At 42.2% G+C, this 24,199-nt stretch overlaps 1 protein-coding gene across 1 annotated transcript in view; it reads left to right on the top strand.

The window, feature by feature from the left end:
* Window positions 1-23,810, top strand: part of ST14 (ST14 transmembrane serine protease matriptase) — a 61,274-nt gene extending 37,464 nt beyond the window's left edge. Inside the window, exons 6-19 of the mRNA XM_040326229.1 lie at window positions 173-208; window positions 1,561-1,801; window positions 4,966-5,105; window positions 5,902-5,999; window positions 9,285-9,394; window positions 10,977-11,107; window positions 13,056-13,160; window positions 14,723-14,833; window positions 14,928-15,041; window positions 15,416-15,538; window positions 17,358-17,544; window positions 18,301-18,578; window positions 20,399-20,535; window positions 22,976-23,810. Coding sequence (XP_040182163.1) covers window positions 173-208; window positions 1,561-1,801; window positions 4,966-5,105; window positions 5,902-5,999; window positions 9,285-9,394; window positions 10,977-11,107; window positions 13,056-13,160; window positions 14,723-14,833; window positions 14,928-15,041; window positions 15,416-15,538; window positions 17,358-17,544; window positions 18,301-18,578; window positions 20,399-20,535; window positions 22,976-23,137 — 1,973 coding nt within the window. The 3' untranslated portion in view covers window positions 23,138-23,810. The remainder of the gene's footprint in view (window positions 1-172; window positions 209-1,560; window positions 1,802-4,965; window positions 5,106-5,901; window positions 6,000-9,284; window positions 9,395-10,976; window positions 11,108-13,055; window positions 13,161-14,722; window positions 14,834-14,927; window positions 15,042-15,415; window positions 15,539-17,357; window positions 17,545-18,300; window positions 18,579-20,398; window positions 20,536-22,975) is intronic.
* The last annotated feature ends 389 nt before the right edge of the window (window positions 23,811-24,199 follow it).

Genomic DNA, 24,199 nt, shown 5'->3' with positions numbered 1-24,199 from the left:
GCTGTAAACCTGCACCCCCTACTGGCCATTCATTGTATTTCAATAGATCTTCCTCCTAAACTCTACCCCTAGAAATCATGTTGAATTTAGATAATCTCTCTTGCCTCTGCAAATCCCAGTAAGTGTGAACACACACAACATATTTTAACTCTTTCTTTGCTTGCTTTCTCAGCTACCGATCCTCTGATGGCCAGAAATTTCCGAAACAGTAAGTGTAATATTTATTTTGCTTTACTGGGGACACTTCCAACAATTGTGAACTGAAGTTTTTTGAGGTTTACATGAAATGCTTTTTTTTAGGCAAAAAAATTGCATTGCAAAGAATGCTCTGGACAAAAATCTGTTTTTTTTTTTTTTTTTTTAATTTCAACAGTTCTGCAATGACCTATTAACCCTGATATGACACAATGTTAACACCCTGAGGGATGAAATCCGGAGTGTTCACTTGTTTTCAGTACACTTTAAAATAATACAGTACGGTTTTCTGTAAAGCAATGACCTGCCAGGCCTCCTGCATACTTCCTATTCACTCATGGTATAATATACTGGAGCTTGCAGCCTTGTTTTTTTTACAGGTTACATTTGTGTATTCAGTTGATTGCAACCTGTTAAATTATAGCAGTGTGAATACACATATGGAAAGATGAGTTATATGTGTATACATATAATACTGCGCTCATCCTGTGCATAGAATATATAGAAAATATACACCTACAGCTTTTAAATAAATATATGAATGAATGAATGAATGAATGAATGAATGAATGAATAAATATATATAAATAAATAAATAGGTAAGTGATCAATGTGCTCAAACAATAGTGATCAAACCCAAAAATTACTCAAGGAAAAATTCTGAAATCAATCAAGGTGAATATGCCAAAAAACAAAGTGTGTGTGTGTGTATGTATATGTATGTGTGTGTATATGTATGTATATATATATATATATATATATATATATTAGTGAAAAGTCACAAATATTTCATTGATTCTCTTGGGACCCGTATTGGAACCTGCACACATACTTTTTGGACTATCTCTTTAGATGATACCATATATATTTTTTGGGACACTATATATATATATATATATATATATATATATATATATATATATATATATATATATATATATATATATATATATATATATATATATATATATATACTTTTTTTGGCATATTCACCTTGATTGATTTCAGAATTTTTCCTGGAGTAATTTTTGGGTTTGATCACTATTGTTTGAGCACATTGATCACTTACCTATTTATTTATATATTTAAAAGCTGTTGGTGTATATTTTCTATATATTCTATGCACCGGATCAGCGCAGTATTATATGTATACACATATAACTCATCTTTCCATATTCTTTCACTTCTTCTTAGAGGTGCTTACTAAAACTGCAGCAGATCACTAACAATTTTATATATGAGCGCCGGTGACACAACACATACACGGTGTGAATACACACGTTTTATATTTTACTAGAAACCTGTCACTTTGCATCTTCTCCCTTTTTCACAAAAAAGAAATAAATGTATTTTTGTTTCCTCCAGACAAATGTACGTTTTTCCTGCACGCCACGCCGGGATCTGTGACAAAATTCTCTAGTCCTGGATTCCCAGATGCTTCTTATCCACCCAATTCTCGCTGCCAGTGGGAGCTGCGGGCTGACGCCGGTCACATGATCCTCCTTCATTTCAAAACCTTCAAGATGGAGAGCTGCAAAGTGTCCAATGGAGATTATGTGAGCATTTATGACTCCCTGACTGCCGTGGAGCCACGAATCATGACAAAGTGAGTGCAGAAAACGCTCTCTGTGCATCTAGAATCATCTTTATTTTTCAAACTTTAAGGCTGGGTTCACACATGAGAAAGCAGCGGCTCACAGCAGTCCGGTGCGTCTCCATTCACTGTTTTCAGGTCCTATTTCAGCCCGAATTTTGGGCTGAATTCAGACCTGAAACGCACCAAAAGTTGCACAGGGCTTCTGTGCAATTTGCACCAGAGCCGCTGCAGAGATGTGTGAACCGACTCTATCGAATGCATTAAGATAGACAACCTTCTGCCTTTACAGCCACTTTAAAGTGTATTTCCACCTTTTGCAGATGGAATGAAAAGCATTCTATGAATGAAGGATGAGGCGGCAGGCCTATAGTTCATCAATACATCCTGCATTTAAAGAGCGCATTTCATTAATTGAAGCTAGAATACAACTTTTATGAATAGAGGAGGGGGGCAGATAGTGCAGGCATAGTCAACAATCTTGAGTGCATGTCACAGGTCCCTCCGTTTTTATTAACGGCACTGGAAAATTAGGGCGGCAGAGGTGGGTGAGGAGTCAAAGAATTAAAGCTAAAACCACAAACGGGAACACTTTACATTTGATTTTATGATAAGTATTGTGCCGTGTACTGATTTATTTTCTTTAACGTTTGATTAAACTTTTTGACTAACCTGGAGTAGTAAAACCACAAAGAAAAATTCCCAGTTCAACTTGCCAGCCAGCCTGCAACAAACCAAATTGTCCTGTCTTACAATTCATGTTAAAAATGGGTTTAGTTTGCACGCATTTGCTAATCCATGCGTATGCTGCAGAGGCTGCGACAAGGCACCCCAGTATTATCTGCAGTCCTCCATAGTTGGAGCACATATATAGTAATGGATGGATTGAAGGCAGCAGGTATGCCTGGATGGAGCCTACCCCTCAAAGGCACAGGGGCGCACTGGAAACCCAGCAAATGGCACAATGGCCGCAAAGGTGTCCAGTGCATCCCCCTCACCAAATAACCAAAGTTTTTTAACATGAACTGTTAGACATGACAATTCAATTTGTTGCATGCTGACTGGTAAGTTGAGCTATATTCTCCTACTATGGAGGCTCTCAAAATGTATAGAGTTAGGACTGCAGATAATACTGAGGTGCTGTGACGTGGCCTCTGCAGCTTACACATGTATTTGAAAATGCATGCAAACTAAACCCCTGTTTTTAACGTGAACTGTTAGACAGGATAATTCGATTTGCTGCCGGCTGGATGGTAAGTTGAGCTGGAAATGTTTCTTTGCTGTTTTGACATTTTGTCGTCCTTGCCAATTATAGGTTGGGGCAGTTGTCATTTGTTTGTAGCCTGAAGTAGTAGGCTGATGGTGCTTAAACCTTAAGTAAATAAAATATACTTGGGTACTAATTAAAATATATAAAAAAACATATTGGTTGTTTCCCAATGGGGTGTCTAGGTGATAAGTGGGCAGTGTGAAAAGCAGAGTGCCATCACAGAGGAATATGTCCTTCCTCATACTACACAGGCGGCATGGAGATGCCTCCTGTGGAGAGCTACCACCTACAACAAATTCAGCCTTTTCTCCAATCTTTACGGAAAAATGGGTCTGACTTGACAATGCGTACCATCTTTGAGAATAGGTGCATGCAGGATTCTGCTCTCCAGGGAGGCATCTCCATGCTTTACAAACAATTCACCGCCCTTCTCTCCAGGCTCTCGTATCAGTTGGCATGGGAGAGAGATCTGGAAATTAGCCCTGAGGCAGAGGAATGGCGTAAATGGAGCATAAAAATACACAAAGGCATCCTCAATGTAGCCACGATTGAGGGGGGATATAAGGTACGTGCCAGGTGGTACCTGGTACCAGAACGCCTTTTCAAAATGTGGGTGGGTTCACCACTCCGTGTATAGTGGACGTGCCCTAAGGTACGTCGCTTCTGGATCAGAGTCCACTCACTCATATCATCGATCACAATCGTGAATATTATAAAAGACGCCTCAATCGCCCCCTCCTAAACAAACCAGTAGACAATATCCCCAGACACACTCGGACTTTAATATAATAAATATTCTTAGTGGCAAAAACAGCCAGTACGTCAGCTTGGAAAAGCCCCATTGTAGACATAGCATTGCCTCACAGAGACCAAGTTATCCTACATACACACAGCGCACGGGATGGCTGATGGAATGACTCCACCACAGAGTACAGATAGATTCCGGGTTACTCCAGTGTCTCGACACAAGACACTGTCCTGCCTCCCATACTAGTTAATCTGTTTGGGGGGCCGCAATAAAGAACCTAACCTGTGAGTAGTCGGGTCCATATTTGTCTGTACTAAGCCTAGCATTTCATTTTTGAATTATGGTACCGTTTCCATGCTTGGATGCTTGTTTTCATATTCAACAGAATTTATACTTTTCCATACACGTGGAACAAGCGAGGACTGTTAGCTGTTCTTCTGATGGTTCTTTAACAATCTAAGTAAACGATTAATAAAATCCATTGAAGCAGAAAAGCAAAGTGCCCCACTGAGGGTTAGAGTCTATAATGAGGTTTTATTCCTTTGTCAATCGTTTTATTAACGTTTTTAAAGCAATACGACAGGAAAAAGCAGGGCAACGATCCTGTGACAGATTGTTAAATTAAGAATGATCTTGACAAACTCCACACTTAGACAAAATAAGAGGTATTTCTGGTGGATTGCATTGCAAAAAATGTATAAAGATTAATGAAATTGTCCATACAAAGAAAAAGAACGATATACCAAGAAAAATGAGGATTGCTCGGTTTTATTCCATATAGCAGGTGCAACAGCCAACGTGTTTTGGGTTGCTCATGCTCTGGTGGTCTCCAGTGCTTGTATTGTACGAAGCCCACTAAACAAAGGGCCAATTCACATCTATGTGTATCAGTGCCCACATAGATGAGGCTAAAAAAAAAAAAGAAAAAAAAAAGCCTTTTGTATTTGTAAATGATAACGTTGCCATATTTTGTAACGAGAATGTAATTTAGTGTCATGACAAAGAGAACAAAGTATAGAATGTTTTTTTTTCTCATTTGTTACATATATTTGTTTGTAGAATACATGCAAAAAATTCTCTCTCTCTACATCTATATTGTGTGCAAGTCAATATTGTGAAAGGTTTTCGGCCTGCTTACTGAAGCGATTTTTGTTGCAGGCTATGCGGCAGTTATCCGCCCTCCTACAACCTCACCTTCATCTCCTCGCAGAATGTCATGTTGGTAACGTTGGTGTCAGACGACAAAGAAAAACATCCTGGATTCAAGGCAGAATTTATCCAGATCCAGAAAACTACACGTAAGCTTGATCTTCATAGGTGCCACATGTAATGAGTTAACCCGTTTCACCCAGCAAGAGCTTTATGTCCTACAACCTCTACAATTAAACCCTTGGTGGGAGAAACATGTCAAAGTGAGGGGCCTCTGGGTGGATGATTTGTGTGTGTTCGGGACAATAAAGCATTACTGTCGCTGATCTCATTATAGTACAGCTGGATTTCTTGCCAGTATTCATCATACTGGAACAGAACTTTAAAGGATAATTCCACTTTTGCAACCAAGAAGGAAAATGCTTCTCAACACCTTCCCTGCTCCCATGTCTGCCAACTTACCATTTCATACACTTCTCACTTCATACACCGCCCCGGGAGCTGTTTGAGAGACTAATGCCAGGAATGGTGAGAGGTGTTTGGTCAGCATGATCACATGACCAAGCGGATCACTGAGAATCTGGAAAGAATGACGTGATTCTCATTGGTCATCACGGCTATGTGACCATGCTGACAAAAAAAAAACGCTCACCACTGCTGGCATTAATTCTGATACACGGCTTCCAGGGCGATTTACAAAGTGAGAAATATATAGATTCATAAATCGACCGATATGGGCGCTGGTGAGCTTGCTAAATGGCAATTAATTGCAGCAGGGACTGAAGCAGTGGGGAGGGTGTTGAGAAGTAACATTTTCACTTTTGGATTCAAAAGAGGAATTGCTCTATAGGCAGGCTAAGGTGGTCTCCTCAAATAATATTGCAGGAGATGTACGTAATCTGAATTGTCTGCAAGCCTTTTTATGCGTCTTTGATTTCCTTGCAGTCTGTGGAGGAACGATTCGGGATGCCAGTGGACAGATCAGCACACCGTTCTTTCCTGCGCACTACCCACCCAACAGAGAGTGCGAGTGGGACATCCAGGTGAGCTGCCATCTTTCTACATGGATGTGAACAGAAAAATATTCACACTGCTAATACACACAGAGTATAACAATGTAGTAATTAGGGATGGATATTAAAGGGAACCCTGCACCAAATAAAAAAAAAAATGGCGTGGGGTTCCCCCCAAAAAATCCATACCAGACGCAACCTGGCAGGCCGCAGGAAAAGGGGGGACGACGAGAGAGCACCCCCCCCTTCTGAACCGTACCGGGCCACATGCCCTCAACATGGGGAGGATGTCCCCATGTTGATGGGGACAAGGGCCTCATCCCCACAACCCTTGCCTGACGGGTTTTGTCCGCACGCATTTGCAAATGCATGCGTGAGCCACAGAGCCACGTCACGGCACCCTGGAGTCTGTGGTCCTAACACTAAACTATGACTGTCCCCACAGTGGAGGCACATGCATTTTGATGGATAGATGAGGACAGGTGGACTGAAGGGCAGCCCATCCCTTCTTAAAGGTACAGGAGCACACCAAACATCCAGCATGTAGCACAGTGCATTCCAGAACCCACATCTCCTTTCTCCATCTACAACGTATTATATATAGTACTTTTTATATTGTAGAAAAGTGTAATTTCTTTAGTGTTATCGCATGAAAAGATAAAATATTTACAAAAATGTGAGGGGTGTACTTACTTTTGTGAGATGCCGTATATAAGAAAATCGTCAAAAACAGCCAAAAATATCTAACAAATTTTATAACCGGACCTTTTGTAGAGGATTCACATGATGGTCAGAGATGTCTTTCACTCATTAGTGTCTATGGCTCTGCTCTCCTGTGTCTAGGTGCACATCTGCTTACCTCCTGCTGTAGAGATAATGCATTGTGAGAGAAGTTTATATTTACATTGCAGTCTGTGGTGAGAAGTGAGATTAAAAGAAGCCGTTACTAATGTGAGCTGGGATTGGGTTACATGCACACTCAGAGCCGCCATCAAGGGGGTACAGGCAGTACACCTGTAAGGGGCCCCGGAGGTCCCCAGGGGTCTGGATGGCAACCCACTTTCTTTTTAGGGGTCCGGAGATCACCAGGGCCCCAGATGACAACCCCCCCCTTTTTTTTATAAAAAAAAATTATATATATATATATATATATATATATATATATATATATATATATATATATATATATATATATATATATATATATATATATATATATATATATATATATATATATATATATATATAATAATATATATATTTTTTATAAAGGGCCCCTGATGGCAACCACCCTTTTTTTTATAAAATGTTTTAATTTTTTATATATTTATTTTATTAGAGGTCCCCAGGTGGCAACCCCCTTTTTTGTAATTTATATATATATATATATATATATATATATATATATATATATATATATATAAATTTTATTAAAGGGCCCCAGATGGCAACCCCCTTTAAAAAAAATAAAATAAACATATATATTTTTTTTTTATTAAAGGGCCCAGAGGTCCCCAGGGCCCCCGGATGGCTACCCCCCTTTTTTTATATATATATTTTTTGTAAAGGGCTTCTCTACTCGCAGCAGCCCCCCCCGCTTCTCAATTTCAGGGGCGGCTGCACCCCCCCCCCCCCGGTTCTCTGCTCCAGGGGGCCCATGCCTGAAGCTGTAAGGGGCCCCATAATTCCTGATGGCGGCCCTGTGCACACTAATAATTTGTTTTTTGCTTAGTTAACGCTAAACTCCAATCTTCTCTTCAGTCATACCCAGTTGTACTCCTCCTGTATTGATATTGTTTACTCTGATTTCACTGCACACTGTGAGCTTATGTGTATTGAAGTGTATTAGACGCTCTAGCACAGTGGTTCTTAACTTCTGTCCTCGGGACCCACTAACAGGCCAGGTTTGCAAGATAACTGAGATGCATCACAGGTGATATAATTTCCCACTCAGTGATTGCAGTATTGTAGTCTGCATCTCCCCAAGGTAATCTGGCCTGAGGACAGGAGTTGAGAACCACTGCTCTAGCATGTCAGATGGCGCTCCCACCAAACCCCCCCCCCCCCACCACACATATCTTGATTTTCCATACAAGAAGATTAATCTTCTTCAGCTTTAAATTCTAAATTAAGAATTATTGTGTGTGTTTTTAAAGGCCAATAAGAACCAATTTTGGCCCCTGTTCACTGCCAGTGTAGTGTCACATTCTGCTCCCTATCACAGAATGCTCCGGAAGTGACGTTCCATCGCCGCCATCTTGCTACACCCCACACCATTGCACAGTAATGATAGAGTGTGAAGGGGGCAAGCGGACATCTTGTTATACCCACCGGAGTTTTGTATTTCAGTTATTTTTAACACAAAACGGAGCTTATATGTTTAAATACAGTATTTGTTAATCCGACTGACTGTTTACATGTTAAATGTGAAAATCAGAGGTGTTCTGTCACATTAGCAAGCATGTAAGGTCAGCAGTAACATGTAAACAGTCCGTCGGATTTCCAAACACTGTAATTAAACGAGTTGTAAAGGGGGAAAAAAAATGTTTTGCCTAAAAATAATGTCTGCAAGGTAGACAGACAGAATAGTGTAATGATCCTGTTCAAAAACAAGTAAATACCTATTAAATTCCTTCATCTATATCACCTCCGGCATTCTAGTTTCTGTTCTCTCATTCACTTCCTGGTTTGCATCACTCATTCATGTAAGAACTACATTTCCCAGTATGCATTGCGGCACACCCAGTAATTCACACCTCCTTGAAGTCTCTAACACGTAGAGAGTGTCCTGCCGCACAGATTTAGTTCCCAGGAGGGGGTGAGCACGTCACTGACCACCGCAGTAAAGCCTCCCTTCACGGTGGTCAGTAACAATCTGACAAGCAGGAAGCGAACAGAACAGAGAAGAAATAGAGCAACTTCTGAGCAAAAACGAACAATGAAGAAGTGAAAAGAGGAATGTCTGCAGGTAAAGGATGCTTATTATGAAAAAAAAAAAATTCCTTTGCAACCCCTTTAAGCATATAAGCTCTGTTTTGTGTTGAAAATAACTGTGAAATCTAAAACTCCGGTGGGTGTAAGAAGATGTCCGCTTGCCCCCTTCACACTCTATCATTACTGTGCAATGGTGTGGGGTGTAGAAAGATGGCGGTGACGAAATGTCATTTCCGGAGAAATCTGTGATGGGGAGCCCAATGTGACAACGCACCAGCATTATACTGTTTATTATCACATTAGGCTACAAGTTAAATCTATGTATTCTGCCGGTCAGAGGTCATTTGCGATGTCATTTAACATTTAATGTTTCATTCGCAGGTTCCCGAAGGGCAATTTGTGAAAATTCGGTTTCAGCTGTTTTACCTGTACGAGCCTGGTGTGTCCATCACCAGTTGCCCCAAAGACTATGTGGAGGTCAATAACCAGAGGTGAGAGGCCATGCACCTTCCATAGGCCTGTGTGTAGCAGAGCTGATCTGGCTGCTTGCCTATAAAGCCTTGTTCACACCGGCGTTAAGCATCTACCTGTAGTCCAGGTAGTCCAATTTATGTCAATGGGACACAGCAGCTGCACAGACACAACCACTGCTCCTATTTTTTTTTTCCCCCACACAAATTTTTTAACAAGAAATTTTTTTTTTTTAGAGTATACATAGTATGTACACAATAAACATACATAAAAGTACCAAGATCATAACACCAATTGGTGGAGCATGGATGTCAAAAGGTAAATGTGACCTTGTCCCTGCAAGAGCGAGATCTAGCCCTGCTCTTAATTTGACATCAGTGTGGGTCTGCCAATCCACGCTATCTGCGTTTGGGGAACTGGACCCACACGGATGTCAAACTAGAAGCAGTGGCTATGTCTGTGCAGCCACTGCATCTCAATTGACATAAATGGGACTGTGTGCATGGGCATGCATGACGCACATGTGCATCCCCATGTGGTCAAACGCGGCCCTCGCACAGGTACGTGCTTAAGAAAGGGTGACCTGATTTTTAAACTGAAATCCGGGGACATATATTTTTTTTTTTTTACTAGTAATGGCGGCAATCAGTGACTCTCTGCCCGTCGCCGCCCGCCTCACAGCCTGTCAAGTCTCACTCTCTGGGCCCCCGGCTACTACAGGATGGGGTGCAGAAGAAGATCCCTCCACCAGGGAAGGCAAGGAGATAAACAGGCAGGCGGCTGGCCAGGACTTGAGCCAAGGCAGAAGAACATGCGAATGGAGCTGAATGGGCATGCGCCCGAAACTGAAGACATATGCCCCCCCCCCTTTACCAGCACATGATCATCAGAAAGGGGCACAGATAATGGAAAAAAAATACACCACCTCCCCCTAAGCTAGTAGGGGTGGAGGGGTGTGTAATTCAGATTTTTTTTATTCTGCACTGAATGTCTTTGAAATTGCCCCAGCCCCTGTTCAAATCCATTCCGGGGACAAAACCGGGGACAGACTTGGTCCGGGGACAGTGTCCTCAATCCAGGGACTGTCCCCTGAAACCGGGGATGTCTGGTCACTCTAGCTTAAGTGAACACCTGTGTGCCCGAGGCCTAAGTGTCAGTGCAACCTAGCTGCCTCTTCAGATTTGTAGTTTTCCAGCAGCTGGAGAGTAAATTGGTATGACTGTGCAGATTGTAAATGTCTCCACTAATTGGAATTGTTGCACGTTTGCTGAACCCAGTTCTAGCATTGTCATGTTACAAGACAGCAGACACATTACAAGAGACTGCTGAGGTGTTAGACAGTGGCCACGTTACAAGTGACTGATTGTGGATTACAAAAGACTTTTATAGACTGTTGCCGTGTTAGAACATGAGCTAAAGTGACTTTCTTGCTGCCTCTGCATGTTAACAGAAATCCAGGACAAGGAAATGTTATGCAGCATTATTGTACTGCAAGCTGAACTGCACCCTGTTTAGTCTGACTTGTACCTCACCCCTTGCCACTCAATTATGTGTTCTATCACGGCTTGAATTCTGACCTCCACCTTGCTCTCTCCTGCACAGGTACTGTGGAGAACGATCACCATTTGTTGTTTCAAACAACAGCAGTAAAATCACGGTTAAGTTCCGCTCTGACCAGTCCAACACAGACACCGGATTCACAGCGCAGTACCTGTCCTATGAGCCAAAGAACCGTGAGTACACAAAGGTTTTCACATATAAGGACTAAGGTGGAGGGGGATCATACAAATGGGACTAAAATGGGGGATTTTGGGGGACTAGAATATGCAGTGCTAAGATTTTGTGAAGCCAGTTATGTGTCTGGGGTGTCCTGGGGGAAGGGATGGGGAGTTGAAATTGGATCTCTAAAGGAACATGGCATGAGGTAGTTGGTGGACTTTGCAGCCTTTAGTATTGTCAATAGTAATTTTGAGTGCAAAATCATGACTTCTGGGGAGATGGCTGGTCAGTTAAAGGATAAGCTCACCTTTGGGAACAGCCACCGCCCGCTGCCCGTTCTCCCTGTGGCAGCAGTACAGGGAGAAGTTCCCTGGGCTAGCTGTCACTTTTTGATAACGACACAGCTGTGCAGGGCTTCGCCCACACGGCCACGTCATTCATACACAGAGCTCTGTGCATGAATGAACTACAAGTCCCAACATCCTTTTGGGGCTGTTGGCTTGCAGTGAGCTGTGGTAGTTCATTGATTCTTCCTGTCAAAATGTATCGGCTTGCTCGTACGTGGTACGAGCAAGCCGATACACAGACAGCAGGGGTCAAGTCCTGAGGAACAAAGTGTGGGAACTCCCATCCAAGATCCACTCCCCCACCAAAAAATGAAAAAATCATACGCTCATATGCATAATTACTAAACCGCATGTTTTTTTTTTATTTTTTCGATCCACTGTACCATAGTAATCCTTTGTTACTGGCTGCTTCCTGTATATATGGATTCATCGGGTAGTGTGCGGGTATTCCGTCACTTCCTCGATGCCGCAATGTCTCCTGGGAGCTTTTGTCATTGTTCCCAGGAGACATTGCTGAGATGGGCATCGCCGCTTGGTGAAGGATTGGCTCGGCTGCTCTAGTCCTGCAAAGAGAACTGCGTTCCTGCTGTGAAAAAAGTGCATGAACTCCGTTCCCACGCGTTCCCGCAGGACTTGAGCCCTGACTGACAGGTCTGCAGGAGACCTGCATGGCATAAGCAATCTGCTGATTGCTGGTGCAATGCTTTACAGCGGGGATAAGCAATTAGTGGACCTCCAGCTGTTGCAGAACTACAAATCCCATGAGGCATAGAAAGACTCTTAAAGCCACGAGCATGACACCCTGAGGCATGATGGTACTTGTAGTTTTGCAACAGCTGGAGGTCCGCTAATTGCATATCCCTGCTTTACAGGCTCCTGCAACAAAAAAATATAAATGCACATTTTCTTTTTTTAAAGTGAACTTATCCTTTAAAGCAGTAGTAAACTGCTGAAAAAAAAACCCTGCAAGACAATAGCATAATGTGCTAGTATGCATACTAGCACATTATGAAATACTTACCTTTAGAATGAAGCCCCCACAGCGGCACCCGGTCACGGCTGAGGCGGCTGACATGTTGCCCCCGGCGTTTCTTCCAGGTTCGCGGTTTCCGGCACTGTGAGTGGCCAGAGCTGCAATAACATCACTCAAGCATGGGAGTCCTCCGTTCCGGCAAGATGCTCTGCAGTTCCAGCACGATACGCCGGACCTTCAGAGGGGTGAAAAAAATCACTTATTTCTGAGCAACCAACAGTTCTATGCTGAAACATCTGGATGTATACTTCTACTCTAAAAATAAGTAACACCAGTTTCTAGAAGTCAATAAACCCCCCCCCCCCCACATTCCATGGTGGATTGTCTGAGGGTAAAACTGTACCATGCAACAGCTTCAAGCCACTCAGCGCCTGATCTATGCATGCCTTCCTTCCTTCCTTCTAGTATGAATGATATGCTGTATGAAATTGAAGCCAGTTTGCACAGAAGCTCAGGTCTGCAAATGTCTGGGCCACATTGTGAGCACGTTGTTCCAAGAAGAAAGATTTCAGTTTCACTATTAATGTTAGCATTGTATTCCAGAGGTCCGATTTGTAATTATGATTGATTTGTTTGCTGCAGCTTGCCCTGATCAGTTCACATGCAAGAGCGGCCGCTGTATAGACAAGACTCGTAAGTGCGATGGATGGAATGATTGTGGGGACAACAGCGATGAGGTGTCGTGTGGTGAGTAGAGCTGAACTATTCACATATGGAAACTCTGTCCTAAGTGTCTGTAGGGTGATATTACAGCTAAAACGCAATTTTCCATTTCTATGCTGAAAACGCATAAATCTATCTTTCTGCTCCTCAGATCACCCCTTCAGTCTCCTCTACCGATCACTTATTTTATGAACATGACCTATCAATATGGATGTCGCACCATTGCCTTAGACCCCTTTCACACCGAGGATTTTTTTCAGGCGGTACAGCGCTAAAAATAGCGCTGCTATACCGCCTGAAAAACTCCTTCACTGCATACTCAATGTGAAAGCCCGAGGGCTTTCACACTGAGGCGATGCGCTGGCGGGAGAGAAAAAAATCTCCTGTCCGCAACATCTTTGGAGCGGTGAGAGGAGCGGCATGTATATACCGCTCCTTCCCATTTAAAACAATGGGAAACCGCGGCAATACCACCCGGAATGCGCCTCTGCAGAGGTGCATTGCGTGCGGTATTAACCCTTTATCGGCCGTTAGCGGGGGTTAATACTGCACCGTTAGCGGCCGATTCCCGTGGCAATCCCAGCGGTATAGCGCCGCTATTTTTTTTTTTTTATTATTTTTATTGCAAGTTTTATAGACAAACAAGACACATGCAGTGCTTGCAGTACTCATAAACAAACATAGCGCCGTTATTTTTAGCGGCGCTATACCGCCACCGCGGCTCCCGCTCCAATGTGAACTCTTTTTGGCCCCACGTGACAGAGCTGTCCAAATCATGCCATCATCACCTTCACCCCTTCTAATTCAGTCCCTTGTTATCTTGAGCCTCAGCGATTGCAACTCCCTTCCTTCCTTGTTGGCTTATCTCATTCTAGACGATCACCCATTCAGTCTGTAATGAACGCTGCTGCCAGAGACATTCACCAAATTCAGTGTCCACCACCCCTCTTGCTAATTCCCCCCCCCCCCCCCAACTGGCTTCCAATTGTTGAACAAATATAATTCTAAATACTAACAAGAACATACAAAGCAATTTACAACTCTGCCCTAAACTATATCCATTCTTTCCACAAATTCCAAGACCACCTGCACTCTTGCACCCTCTTCACCAACTCCAATACGCATCTCCAGGACTTCTCCAGAGCCACTCCCATCCTCTGAAACCTCCTCCTCCTCCAATCTGCCCAGCTATCCTCAACACTGTCTGCTTTGAGGCAATACCTGAAAACTCATCTCTTCAGGGAATCTCATCCCGCTTCTACTTGGCTACTGAACTTTTTCTTTCTTTATTAACTCATCCCCACACAGGATATTTTTTTATATCACTTGCCCCTTTCCTATAGACTGTACGCCCTCAAGAACAGCGCCCTTCTAACCCCCTTGTCTTTAATTGTATTGTAACTGTTTTGTCTCCCTTTTACATTGTAAAGTGCTGTGAAAACTCTTGGCGCTGTATAAACCCTGTACAATAATAATACAAACATATTTTCCTTGCATGTACTTCCATCTACATGGTTTTGTTTGTTAAATTGCCAGTATGTTTTTTTGTTTTATTTTGTATTGACTTGTTTTTGTCTTTGAATCAGCCTGCACTGACAAGCAGTTCCGCTGCAAAACCAGCCAGTACTGTAAACCTCGTTTCTTCGTCTGCGATGGCGTGAACGACTGCGGCGATAGCTCAGACGAGCAAGACTGCAGTGAGTATTTTGTGATGTTTCTGGCTGCCATCCTATGGGCCTTACTTATTGTAGCCATTATCACTAAAGCTGAATTGTGATGTCTGTTTTTCAGAGTGTTCTGCCCAGTACTTGAAATGCAGAAACGGAAAGTGCATCCCAGAAGCACAAAAGTGCGACAACACCGACAACTGCGGAGATGGTACAGACGAGTCGGATTGCGGGTTAGGTGAGAGCTATTTTATGAATGTTGTGAGAAGTAAGAATTGGGTTGTTGGAGTATTTTATATTTTTGTGGGAACATAAAATTGACTTTTTTTTTTTTTTTATTATTATTATCATTGCGTAATAAAAAAAAAATTGCAACCATCCTATGGAAATGAGGAGGTGGCGCTACACAAATCCTAAAAGCGTAGTGGCAAAGCAGAACCCATTCACCTCCCTTCATTTGCATACGCTGTAAGGATTATGGGGAATTTGTGACATGAGCTGAGTTTTCAAGTTCTTCTCCTTGACTTTCCTTTCTTGTAATTTAAAGGTAATCCTCTAATCTGCCATTAACTGTAACTAATTTGTTCATAATTTATCTCCATCCATATCCAGCGCAGCCGACCAGCTGTACAACGTTCACATATAAGTGTAAGGACGGCCAATGTATTAACAAGCTGAACCCAGAATGTGATAGCGTGTCGGACTGCACTGACGGCTCTGATGAAGCTTTGTGCCGTAAGAATATTTATTTTCTTTCTACATGTCATGTTCTTAGGAGGGTCACGCCAACATCCACTGTCAAAAATATAATTTTATACTAGGTCACTTATTTTTATGACCCCCGCACCATAGGATGTCTTGGAACTGGTGAAATCCTGTGTCTCTATTGGTTCCAGCTATAAATCCACATTTTACATAAAGGCTGTATGTAGCTAAAGCTGGCATAGATTGGTGGGGGTTTGTTTTTGTTTTGTTTTTTAATTTGACCAGCAGGCTGAACGAAAAAAGTAACAAGTTCCTCCATGCACACAAATGATCCCAGCATTGTTATGACAGTAGGCCCTGCTGCTATCAGAATACATCGGTTAGTGGCTGCAGCTGCTGATCAGCAGTTTTCCAGGTTGTCCCTTTGATGGAAGTTGATCAAAGGTTTGACCTCTGTCACACACTGATCGAATTTGAGCCGGTGTTATGACGAGAAAGGTCCCCCTGTACTGTGCAGGTTTAGAAATATCAAAGTGAATACATACCGATTTTAAAAGTGTTTTTTCCAAGGGCTATAACCACTTCAAATATGGAAATTATATTAATGAGTCAGGTGGTCTTGGGTCACTGTTTATTATAACCGGTGTTGTTTTTAAAGGGAATGTTTTACAGTTTTTTTTTGGTATTTATTAATGTAATGTAATTGAGTGATTGTGTTTTATGTCTTCTGTTTTTCTAATGTGAGGACAAGTAGGACAGGCATTTCATTGTCATTTTTATTTTTGAATCAACATAAAATCTGATCAGATAATCTGAAAAAAAATAAAGCATTTGTCATTTTTTTAAATTGCTTGCCTCCCCAATCAAGTTCAGGCTTAAAACAATTTACCAGCTTTGAGGTACTATTTAAAAAAAAAAAAGAGTGAATTGACAAAATTGCATTCACAAAAGTTCCATAATGGGTGGGCCTGTCATGGTTTCAAAAGGTAACAGCACCCTGGAGTTCAGCATGCAAGAAGCACTCAGAGTTGCTCTGTTTTAAAAACCTCAAGTTCTGAAAATAACACATTATATGAGCAAAACTTCAATAAATGTGAAATCTGTGATTCCACTCGCATGTAGAAAAATAGTAATGTGCTTGTAAATGGTCTCTAGTTGGTGGTCACATTGCTTGCCATGGCCAGCAGACAGGCTGTTTTCCAGGTACAGTGCACAAGATCTGAAGAACGATGACCCGCCAGAGATGGAAGAGGCAGCAGTGTCCTCGAAGCTGTGGAGTGAGGCTAGGCATCTACTTTGGATCTGACTGCCTACACACGAGTGGAACCATTGATTTTCCAATTTAAGTTCTTCCCATATAATGTACTTTTGCAGCCTTTGTGCAGATGCTCTATAAATGGCAAATTGTTGCTATATCTTTGAGGTTTTTAACCAGAGCAGCTTTGAAATGAGTGCAATTATTTTTTTACTTTCTTCTTTCCTAGTTATGCTTAATATACTAGAGCAATGTTTCTCAACTACAATCCTCAAGTACCCCCAACAGGTCACGTTTTCAGCATTTCCCTCGGATAAAACGGCTGGGGTAATTACTAAGGCAGTGAAACTGATGAAATTACCTGTGAAAATGAATGGGAAGCCTGAAAACATAACCTGTTGAGGACTGGAGTTGAGAAAAATTGTACAAGAGGAATTGTGTGTGTTTGTTTTTTTTTGGTTTTTTTGCACAGCTTGGTTTGGTCCCACTCGGGAAACTCCAGAGTGGCAGTTGCGCATCTTGACAGTTTTCATTAATTTAAAATCTATTTTTACTGTAATTTTAACTGTTACAATTTTTTTTTTCCCTTTTAAGAGTGTGGGAAACGCCCTTACAGCAAGAAGACTAGGATTGTAGGTGGTGTAAATGCTGACATTGGCGAGTTTCCGTGGCAGGTCAGCTTGCAGACGAATAAGGATGGACACGCGTGTGGAGCCTCTGTGGTCTCCCAAACCATTTTGCTATCCGCTGCTCACTGCTTCCAGGACACATCAACACTACGGTATGAAATGCAAAGTTTGAAAAAAAAATAAACTAATTTTTAAGTCTAGTGATACTTATGAGCCTTTATGTAAATGTGGCATGAGTATTCTCCTTTAAAATTCAGATATTTAAAAAATCCAATTTCCAGGGAGCCTACAATATACCGTATTTGCCGGTGTATAAGGCGACCAGGTGTATAAGACGACCCCCTAATTTTACATTTTTTTAAAGATTTTTTTTTGCCTGTACTCGCCGTATAAGACGACCCCCATTCCGAGGCTTCCTATTTCTTCCTTCTGGGGCCATATTCTTCTTCTTGCTGGAGCCATATTCTTCTTCCTTCTTGCTGGAGCTGGAGCCAATCACGGCAAGCAATGTATTCTATTAATGAATACAAAGCCTGCTTGGATTGGCAGAGGCTGTAACATCATCAGCCTACGCCTCTCTGACTCTCAAAGCCAATCCGAGCAGGCTACTGTATGTAGCCTGCTCGGATTGGCAGAGGTTGTTGCTCCAATCCGAGCAGGCTCTGTATTCATTTGAATATGTCGCTCACTGGGATTGGCTAAGCGGTATATACTGTATGTAGCCAAATCTACATACAGTATTACTGCACATCCAGCAGGCATCCGAGCAGCTGACGCGGCGTATAAGACGACCCCTGCTTTTTGGCCATTTTTTTTAAGTGTAAAAGGTAGTCTTATACGCCAGCAAATACAGTATATCATGGTGGTCCATCATGATCATATTTCTCACATTAAATCTCTCTTTACAGATATTCGGACCCCAGTGTGTGGACAGCATATATGGGTCTACATGATCAGTCCACAAAGACCAGCAGCAATGATGTTGTGAAACGCAAGATAAAACGGATTGTGGCTCACAGAATGTTCAGTGACATCACGTATGACAATGATATCGCCATGCTGGAGCTGGATAGTCCCATCACCTTCACTGATTTCATACAACCAATTTGTATCCCTGAGAGCACGCATGTTTTCCCAGTGGGCAAATCTATATGGGTGACAGGCTGGGGTGCTCTATCCGAAGGAGGTCAGTCATTATTGAGAATATTTGTTGTATTTAATTTACATTTTCTGATCAGAAGTTTGAGAAATTCCATCTTTGTCAGGTTAGAATGTACTAAATGGTCCTAAAGAGAAAGTGTAGGAGGAACTGTATGAAATGGTATTTCTAGGCAATTGTGGAAGGTTGTTGGCACGTAGCCTCCACTTGTAACAATTTGTCTCTATTGTGCCAGGAGCCCATGATTCTGAGAAGTGTGTACAAGTTCTCCTTCCTCCATGTTGGGGTTCAGGTGTGCCCCAATTCCACTACCCAGTGTGTGTTGTGGATACTTCAGTGATGTGTTGAGAGGCATCAGTACTGCATTGTGGGATCTGGGAAGGATTGGCAAGGCTGTTATAGTGTCTAAAGCCTCAGGAAAGCTCCTCGTGTGATCTGGGTGTCCCTCCCTGGCTGTTTTTCCTGCCTCCTTCAGAAAAATTAGGAAAATATATCAGAAACATAAATGAGAAAAATATAGAGAAGTGTGTGGCAAGTATGTTGCACTTTCTGGGAGAATCAAAAAGCAAAAATGGCATCCAAATAGAAGGCGTATGCCAAAAAAATGTTCCTCATACTATTGTCCTGCCCCCCCCCCCCCCCCATATGACTTCTGATTGATCCAGTCTTAATCTCACCTTCTCCATATACTTGGGTAATTCTGGGATTATTACGTTCAAGCAATTCTTGTCTAAGTCTTTTATACATTCTTTCCCTTGAAATGGTATTAAACCCAAAAATAACATTAAAAAATATTGCAGCTTACCATTACTTTAATGTAGAGGCTGCATAAGTTTTACTTTTTAATGCTTTTTCCTATATATTCTCCCGGTAATCCGGCCATTAATACAATTCCTGTCTTTGGGTCTATTGGTGGAGCAATGGGGACCTCTTTGGACAGCAGCATTGTCAATCTTAGGAAAAGGGTAGTGTTGGATGCACTAGCAGATTTGGATGAATGCAACTAACAAATTATAGCCAAGCAGAGTTCTGGCAATTTTTTTTTTTTTTTTATAGTCGGTGGCTACAAATACTGCAGCTGCTGACTTTTTTTTTAAATATGGACACTTGCCTGACCAGGCCACCCCCAATGTCGGCACCTGAAGCCGATCTGTCTCACGGTTGCTGCTGCCGCCGCCATCTTTGGTAAGGGATTCGGCAGGAAGTGAAGCTTCACTTCCTGGTTCCCTACTGTGCATGTGCAAGTCGCGCTGCGCGATCTGAATGGTCCCTGCTGTCTTTTGGGACCCGTGTGTCTCCCATAAGACAGCGGGGGGGGATGGTATTAGGCAGGTATCTGCTCCCCACTCCCCCTGAAAGGTGTCAAATGTGGCAATGGAGGGGGGGAGGATTCCGACAAGCGGAAGTTCCATTTTTGGATGGAACTCCGCTTTAAGCAGTGATAGCTATTTTTTTTTTTTTTTTTTTCATTTTTGGATGAAGGTTTTACAGCCTTAGTTTGTCTCAACCCTCTATTTGCCACATTTGCTGAAGAGCTTGGTCTGTTAAATGAAGTTAAAAATAAGATTTTCTGGCTGGATCACCAGGTGGAAATAAAGAGGGGGAAAAAAAAGAAAACAAAAGCAGTTGCCACATCCTAAGAAATGCTAAGCTGCAATATAATTAATTTCTTTAGGGTTTAATACCGTTTTAAGTGGTTCTTTCAGCGTCGCCTGTAAGAAATATGAATGGAGTTTTAATGAGTTGCAGTAGAGATGGGAGTTGTGAGGACTGAAATGTTGTTCTTCTGTTGGTATTTGTCTTCCGTGATAAGTAAAGATGATTGACCCCATTCTGTATCTGCACAGGTACTGGCGCCGCTGTACTACAGAAAGCTGAGATACGAATTATCAATCAGACAGAATGTAATAAATTGCTGGATGGCCAACTAACTCCTCGTATGATCTGTGCTGGGTACCTCAGTGGTGGAATAGATGCGTGTCAGGTGAGCTCTTGTTTAATCCTACAGCCATTGTACAATCAACCATTTATACAGGAACAATACTAACGAGGAACTAGGCAGTTTTTTTTTTTGCATGATATTGAGATTTGGGGCGATGTCAGGTTTTAAAATTTTCCTGACCTGTCAAACCATTTCAGTTTTTGTTTTTTGTTTTTTAAAGTGATAATAAAGCAATAACAAAAAAACATGTTATTACCTGCTATGCGCAGTGTTTTTTTTACAGTACAGCCCCCCTGGTGCTCCTGGCCCCTCCCTCTTGCCCCCAGATCAAACGTCTTGCAATGAGGGCACCCAAGCAGACGCACTTCTTAGCCAATGCTTGCGCTGCGTTTCTATTCACATACGGAGCTGCTGCTCTGCCCCGCCCACTCTCCTCATTGGCTGTGATTCTCAGCCAATGAGGAGGGAGAGACCCAGTAGAGCTGAAGCGCCTGTGCACAGCGTTGGAGAAAGATCAGGCTCAGGTAAGTAATAGGAGGGGCTGCTGCACACAAACTGTATTTTACCTTCATGCATAGAATGGATGATGATAAGCCCCCATTCACACTTGTACGACTTGACATGCGACTTTAGACCCCAACATTTAAAAAAAATGGTGGGGGGTCCCCCCACCAAAATCTATACAAGGCCCTTATCCAAGCATGCAGGCCAGGAAGAGGGGGGAGCAAGTGTTGATGGGGCCTCTTCAACCCTGGCCAGTGGTTGTAGTGATTTGCGGGTGGCTTATCAGAATCTGGAGGCCCCCATGTGAAGGGGTATGGGGTATATAGTACCCTTACTCATTCACCAAAAAAAAAAGTGTTGTGTAAAAAATGACAGTAGGCAGTTTTTGACTACTCCTTTATTTAAAAAAAATAAAAAAAAATATGCCCCGGTGTGATCGCCAACCCCAAAAAAACTACCCTCTGGCTCCAACAAAGGCATCTGCCAGCTCTGCTGTGTAATGGCTCTGACTAAGGGGCGGGGCCACCCGGTGATGTCACCAACCCAGCATCAATAGTAAACTCATTTGAAGGAACCCCCCCCCCCCCCCCCCCCCCCAAGGCAATATCATAATGTGCTACTATGCACCGCATAGTAGCACATTATGAAAGTTTTCCCTTAAAACGAAGCCCTCCAGTGGCACGCTGTCACTGCTGTAGAGGAGATATATATAAAATAGAGGGTTAAACTTTTCTCCAATATGAAAACATCTAGTGTTACTATAGATATAAGGTTTTTCTATTCTGTGATTTGTTTAAAAAGTACTGTGCAAAAGTTTTAGGCAGATGTGTAAAAAAAAAAAAAAAAATGCTATAATTGAAGAGTGCTTTTTAGAAATAGTGTTTTTAATAGTTTATTTTTAACAATTGACAAAATAAATGAACAAATCTGAATCAAATCAATAATTGGTGTGACCACCCTTTGGCTTCAAAATCGCATCAATTCTTCTGGGAACGCTTGCACAAAGTTTTTGAAGAAACTTGGCAGGTAGGTTGTTCCCAACGTCTTAGGCCCTTACATCCGAGCGGACAGTCCAATGAAAACGGTCCGCCGGACCGTTTTCATCGGACATGTCCGCTCTGAGATTTCGGTCTGATGGCTGTACACACCATCAAACCGAAATCCACGCGGACAGACAGCGCGGTGATGTGGCGGTGACGTTGATGCCACCACGTCACCAAACCAGGAAGTAAAATACTTCCACGCAAGCGTCGAATCCATTCGAGGGAGATATCTGTCCGCTGGTTAGGTGTACTAACAGCTTTCCAGCGGACATTTTTCTTAGCATGCTAAGAAACATTTGTCCACTGGAAATCTGTCCGCTAGCCTGTACACACGATCGGATCTGTCCGGTCGTGTGTACGAGGCCTTAGAGATCGAAGCACAGATCTTCTGCGGATGTAGGCTGTCCCAAATCCTTCTGTCTCTTCATGTATCCCCAGAAAGACTCCATGATGATGAGATCAGGGCTCTGTGAGGGCCAAATCAAAATCGTCACTTCCAGGACTCCTTGTTCTCCTTTACACTGAAGATGGTTCTTAATGACATTTGGTGTATGTTTGGGGCCGTTGTCCTGCTGCAGAATATCTTTGGGGCCAATCACATGCCTCCCTGATGGTATGGCATGATGGATTAGTCTCAGCATTGAGGACACCATTGATCCTGACCAAATCTCCAACTCCATCTGCAGAAATGCAGCCCCAACCTTGCCAAGGGGCGTGGTTGTTCAACGAACAATTCCCCCCCCTCACCAAAAAAAAAAATTGGATTTCTCTTCTGTTAATTAACTTTTCATTTTGTTAATAGAAGTGTTTTAATTTATTTTTATATCTATTTCATTTACAGCATTTTTTCATAACAGGTGGTTGTCATTATTAGGGGAGGGGGTTGACACTTTAGGGGAAGTATAATAACAGGTGGTGTTTTTTTTTTTTTGTAGGGTGACTCTGGCGGTCCACTGTCCAGCGTGGAGTTGAACGGGAAGATTTATCTGGCTGGGATCGTAAGCTGGGGAGATGGCTGTGCTCGCAGGAATAAACCAGGCATCTACACCAAGGTGACCGAAATGAGGGACTGGATCACGCAGAATGCTAAATTGTAACACTGTGAAAATTTTTACCAATCCTTTTTATTTTTTTTTAAAAGACAGTTATGGTTTGGATTGTTTTTAGCAAGTTTTTTTTTTTTAGTTCTTTTTATATAAATGTCACACACTCCAATCGCACTGTGGTTCTGGACGGACTATTTTAAAGCCACAGCGCCATGAGTCTAACTGCAGTGGCAAGTGAGAAATCCAGAACAACTATTACTACGTCTTATTGATTCACCATGTTGGATGTACGGCGGCATCGTGTGCCCAGCTGTCAGTGATGAATGGTTTTTATCGATTTGGGGGGGAAGAATTTTGTCTCTGACATTTTTTTGCTGCTGTTATCTCATTGGTGGACACTCAATTCATTCACACTCCATTACAGAACTGAAGCCAGTCCTGATTGGGACTGATGATTTTTAACAGGATTTTATGCAATGGAACTGAATTCTGAGATATTCAGAGGGCTTTTTTTTTTTTTTTTAAGATGACAATTCAGTTTTTTAATGTTTGTTTCAATGTAAATAATAAATCTGTTTTTAATATTTTAGTGAATAGTGTCACTTCTGGCCTTTTAATATCGAATTGTTCTGGCCTCTTGTGCTCTGCCGTCACCCACGTTGTTTCCTTTTCTTTCTATGTAAAAATGTTCTTAGTATATATTAAAACTATATATAAGGCCCTATATAGCCCTAAGAATAACGGCACAATTCAGTAATGACCGTAAGCTTCACCCCCCACAGACAATTTTATTAATTGCTGTACACAGAATAGTACGTTCGGACGTAATAATCTGATTTGATACGCTGAAAACCTTTCCATGAAGAAAACTGGCATCACAGAATCGCGAGAAAAGAGCCCCCTGTGGTGCTACCAAAAGAGGTGCTTCGAAAGAGCCTGTTGAATCTGGAGTTCAGTCTTTTTATATCGGGCCTTTTCTGGTGTCTACAACCCCCCCCCCCCTCAACATGCTAATGACATCTTTAAATAAAAAAGATTCTGGTTTCAATTACATAGCTTCAGGGCTCAAGTCCTGCGGGAACGCGTGGGAACCGAGTTCCTGCATTTTTTTCA

The sequence above is a fragment of the Rana temporaria genome, chromosome 10, assembly GCF_905171775.1.
Source record: "Rana temporaria chromosome 10, aRanTem1.1, whole genome shotgun sequence".
Taxonomy (NCBI): domain Eukaryota; kingdom Metazoa; phylum Chordata; class Amphibia; order Anura; family Ranidae; genus Rana; species Rana temporaria.
Note: the sequence above shows the minus strand (reverse complement) of the source record. Positions and strands in the feature narration are given on the sequence as shown.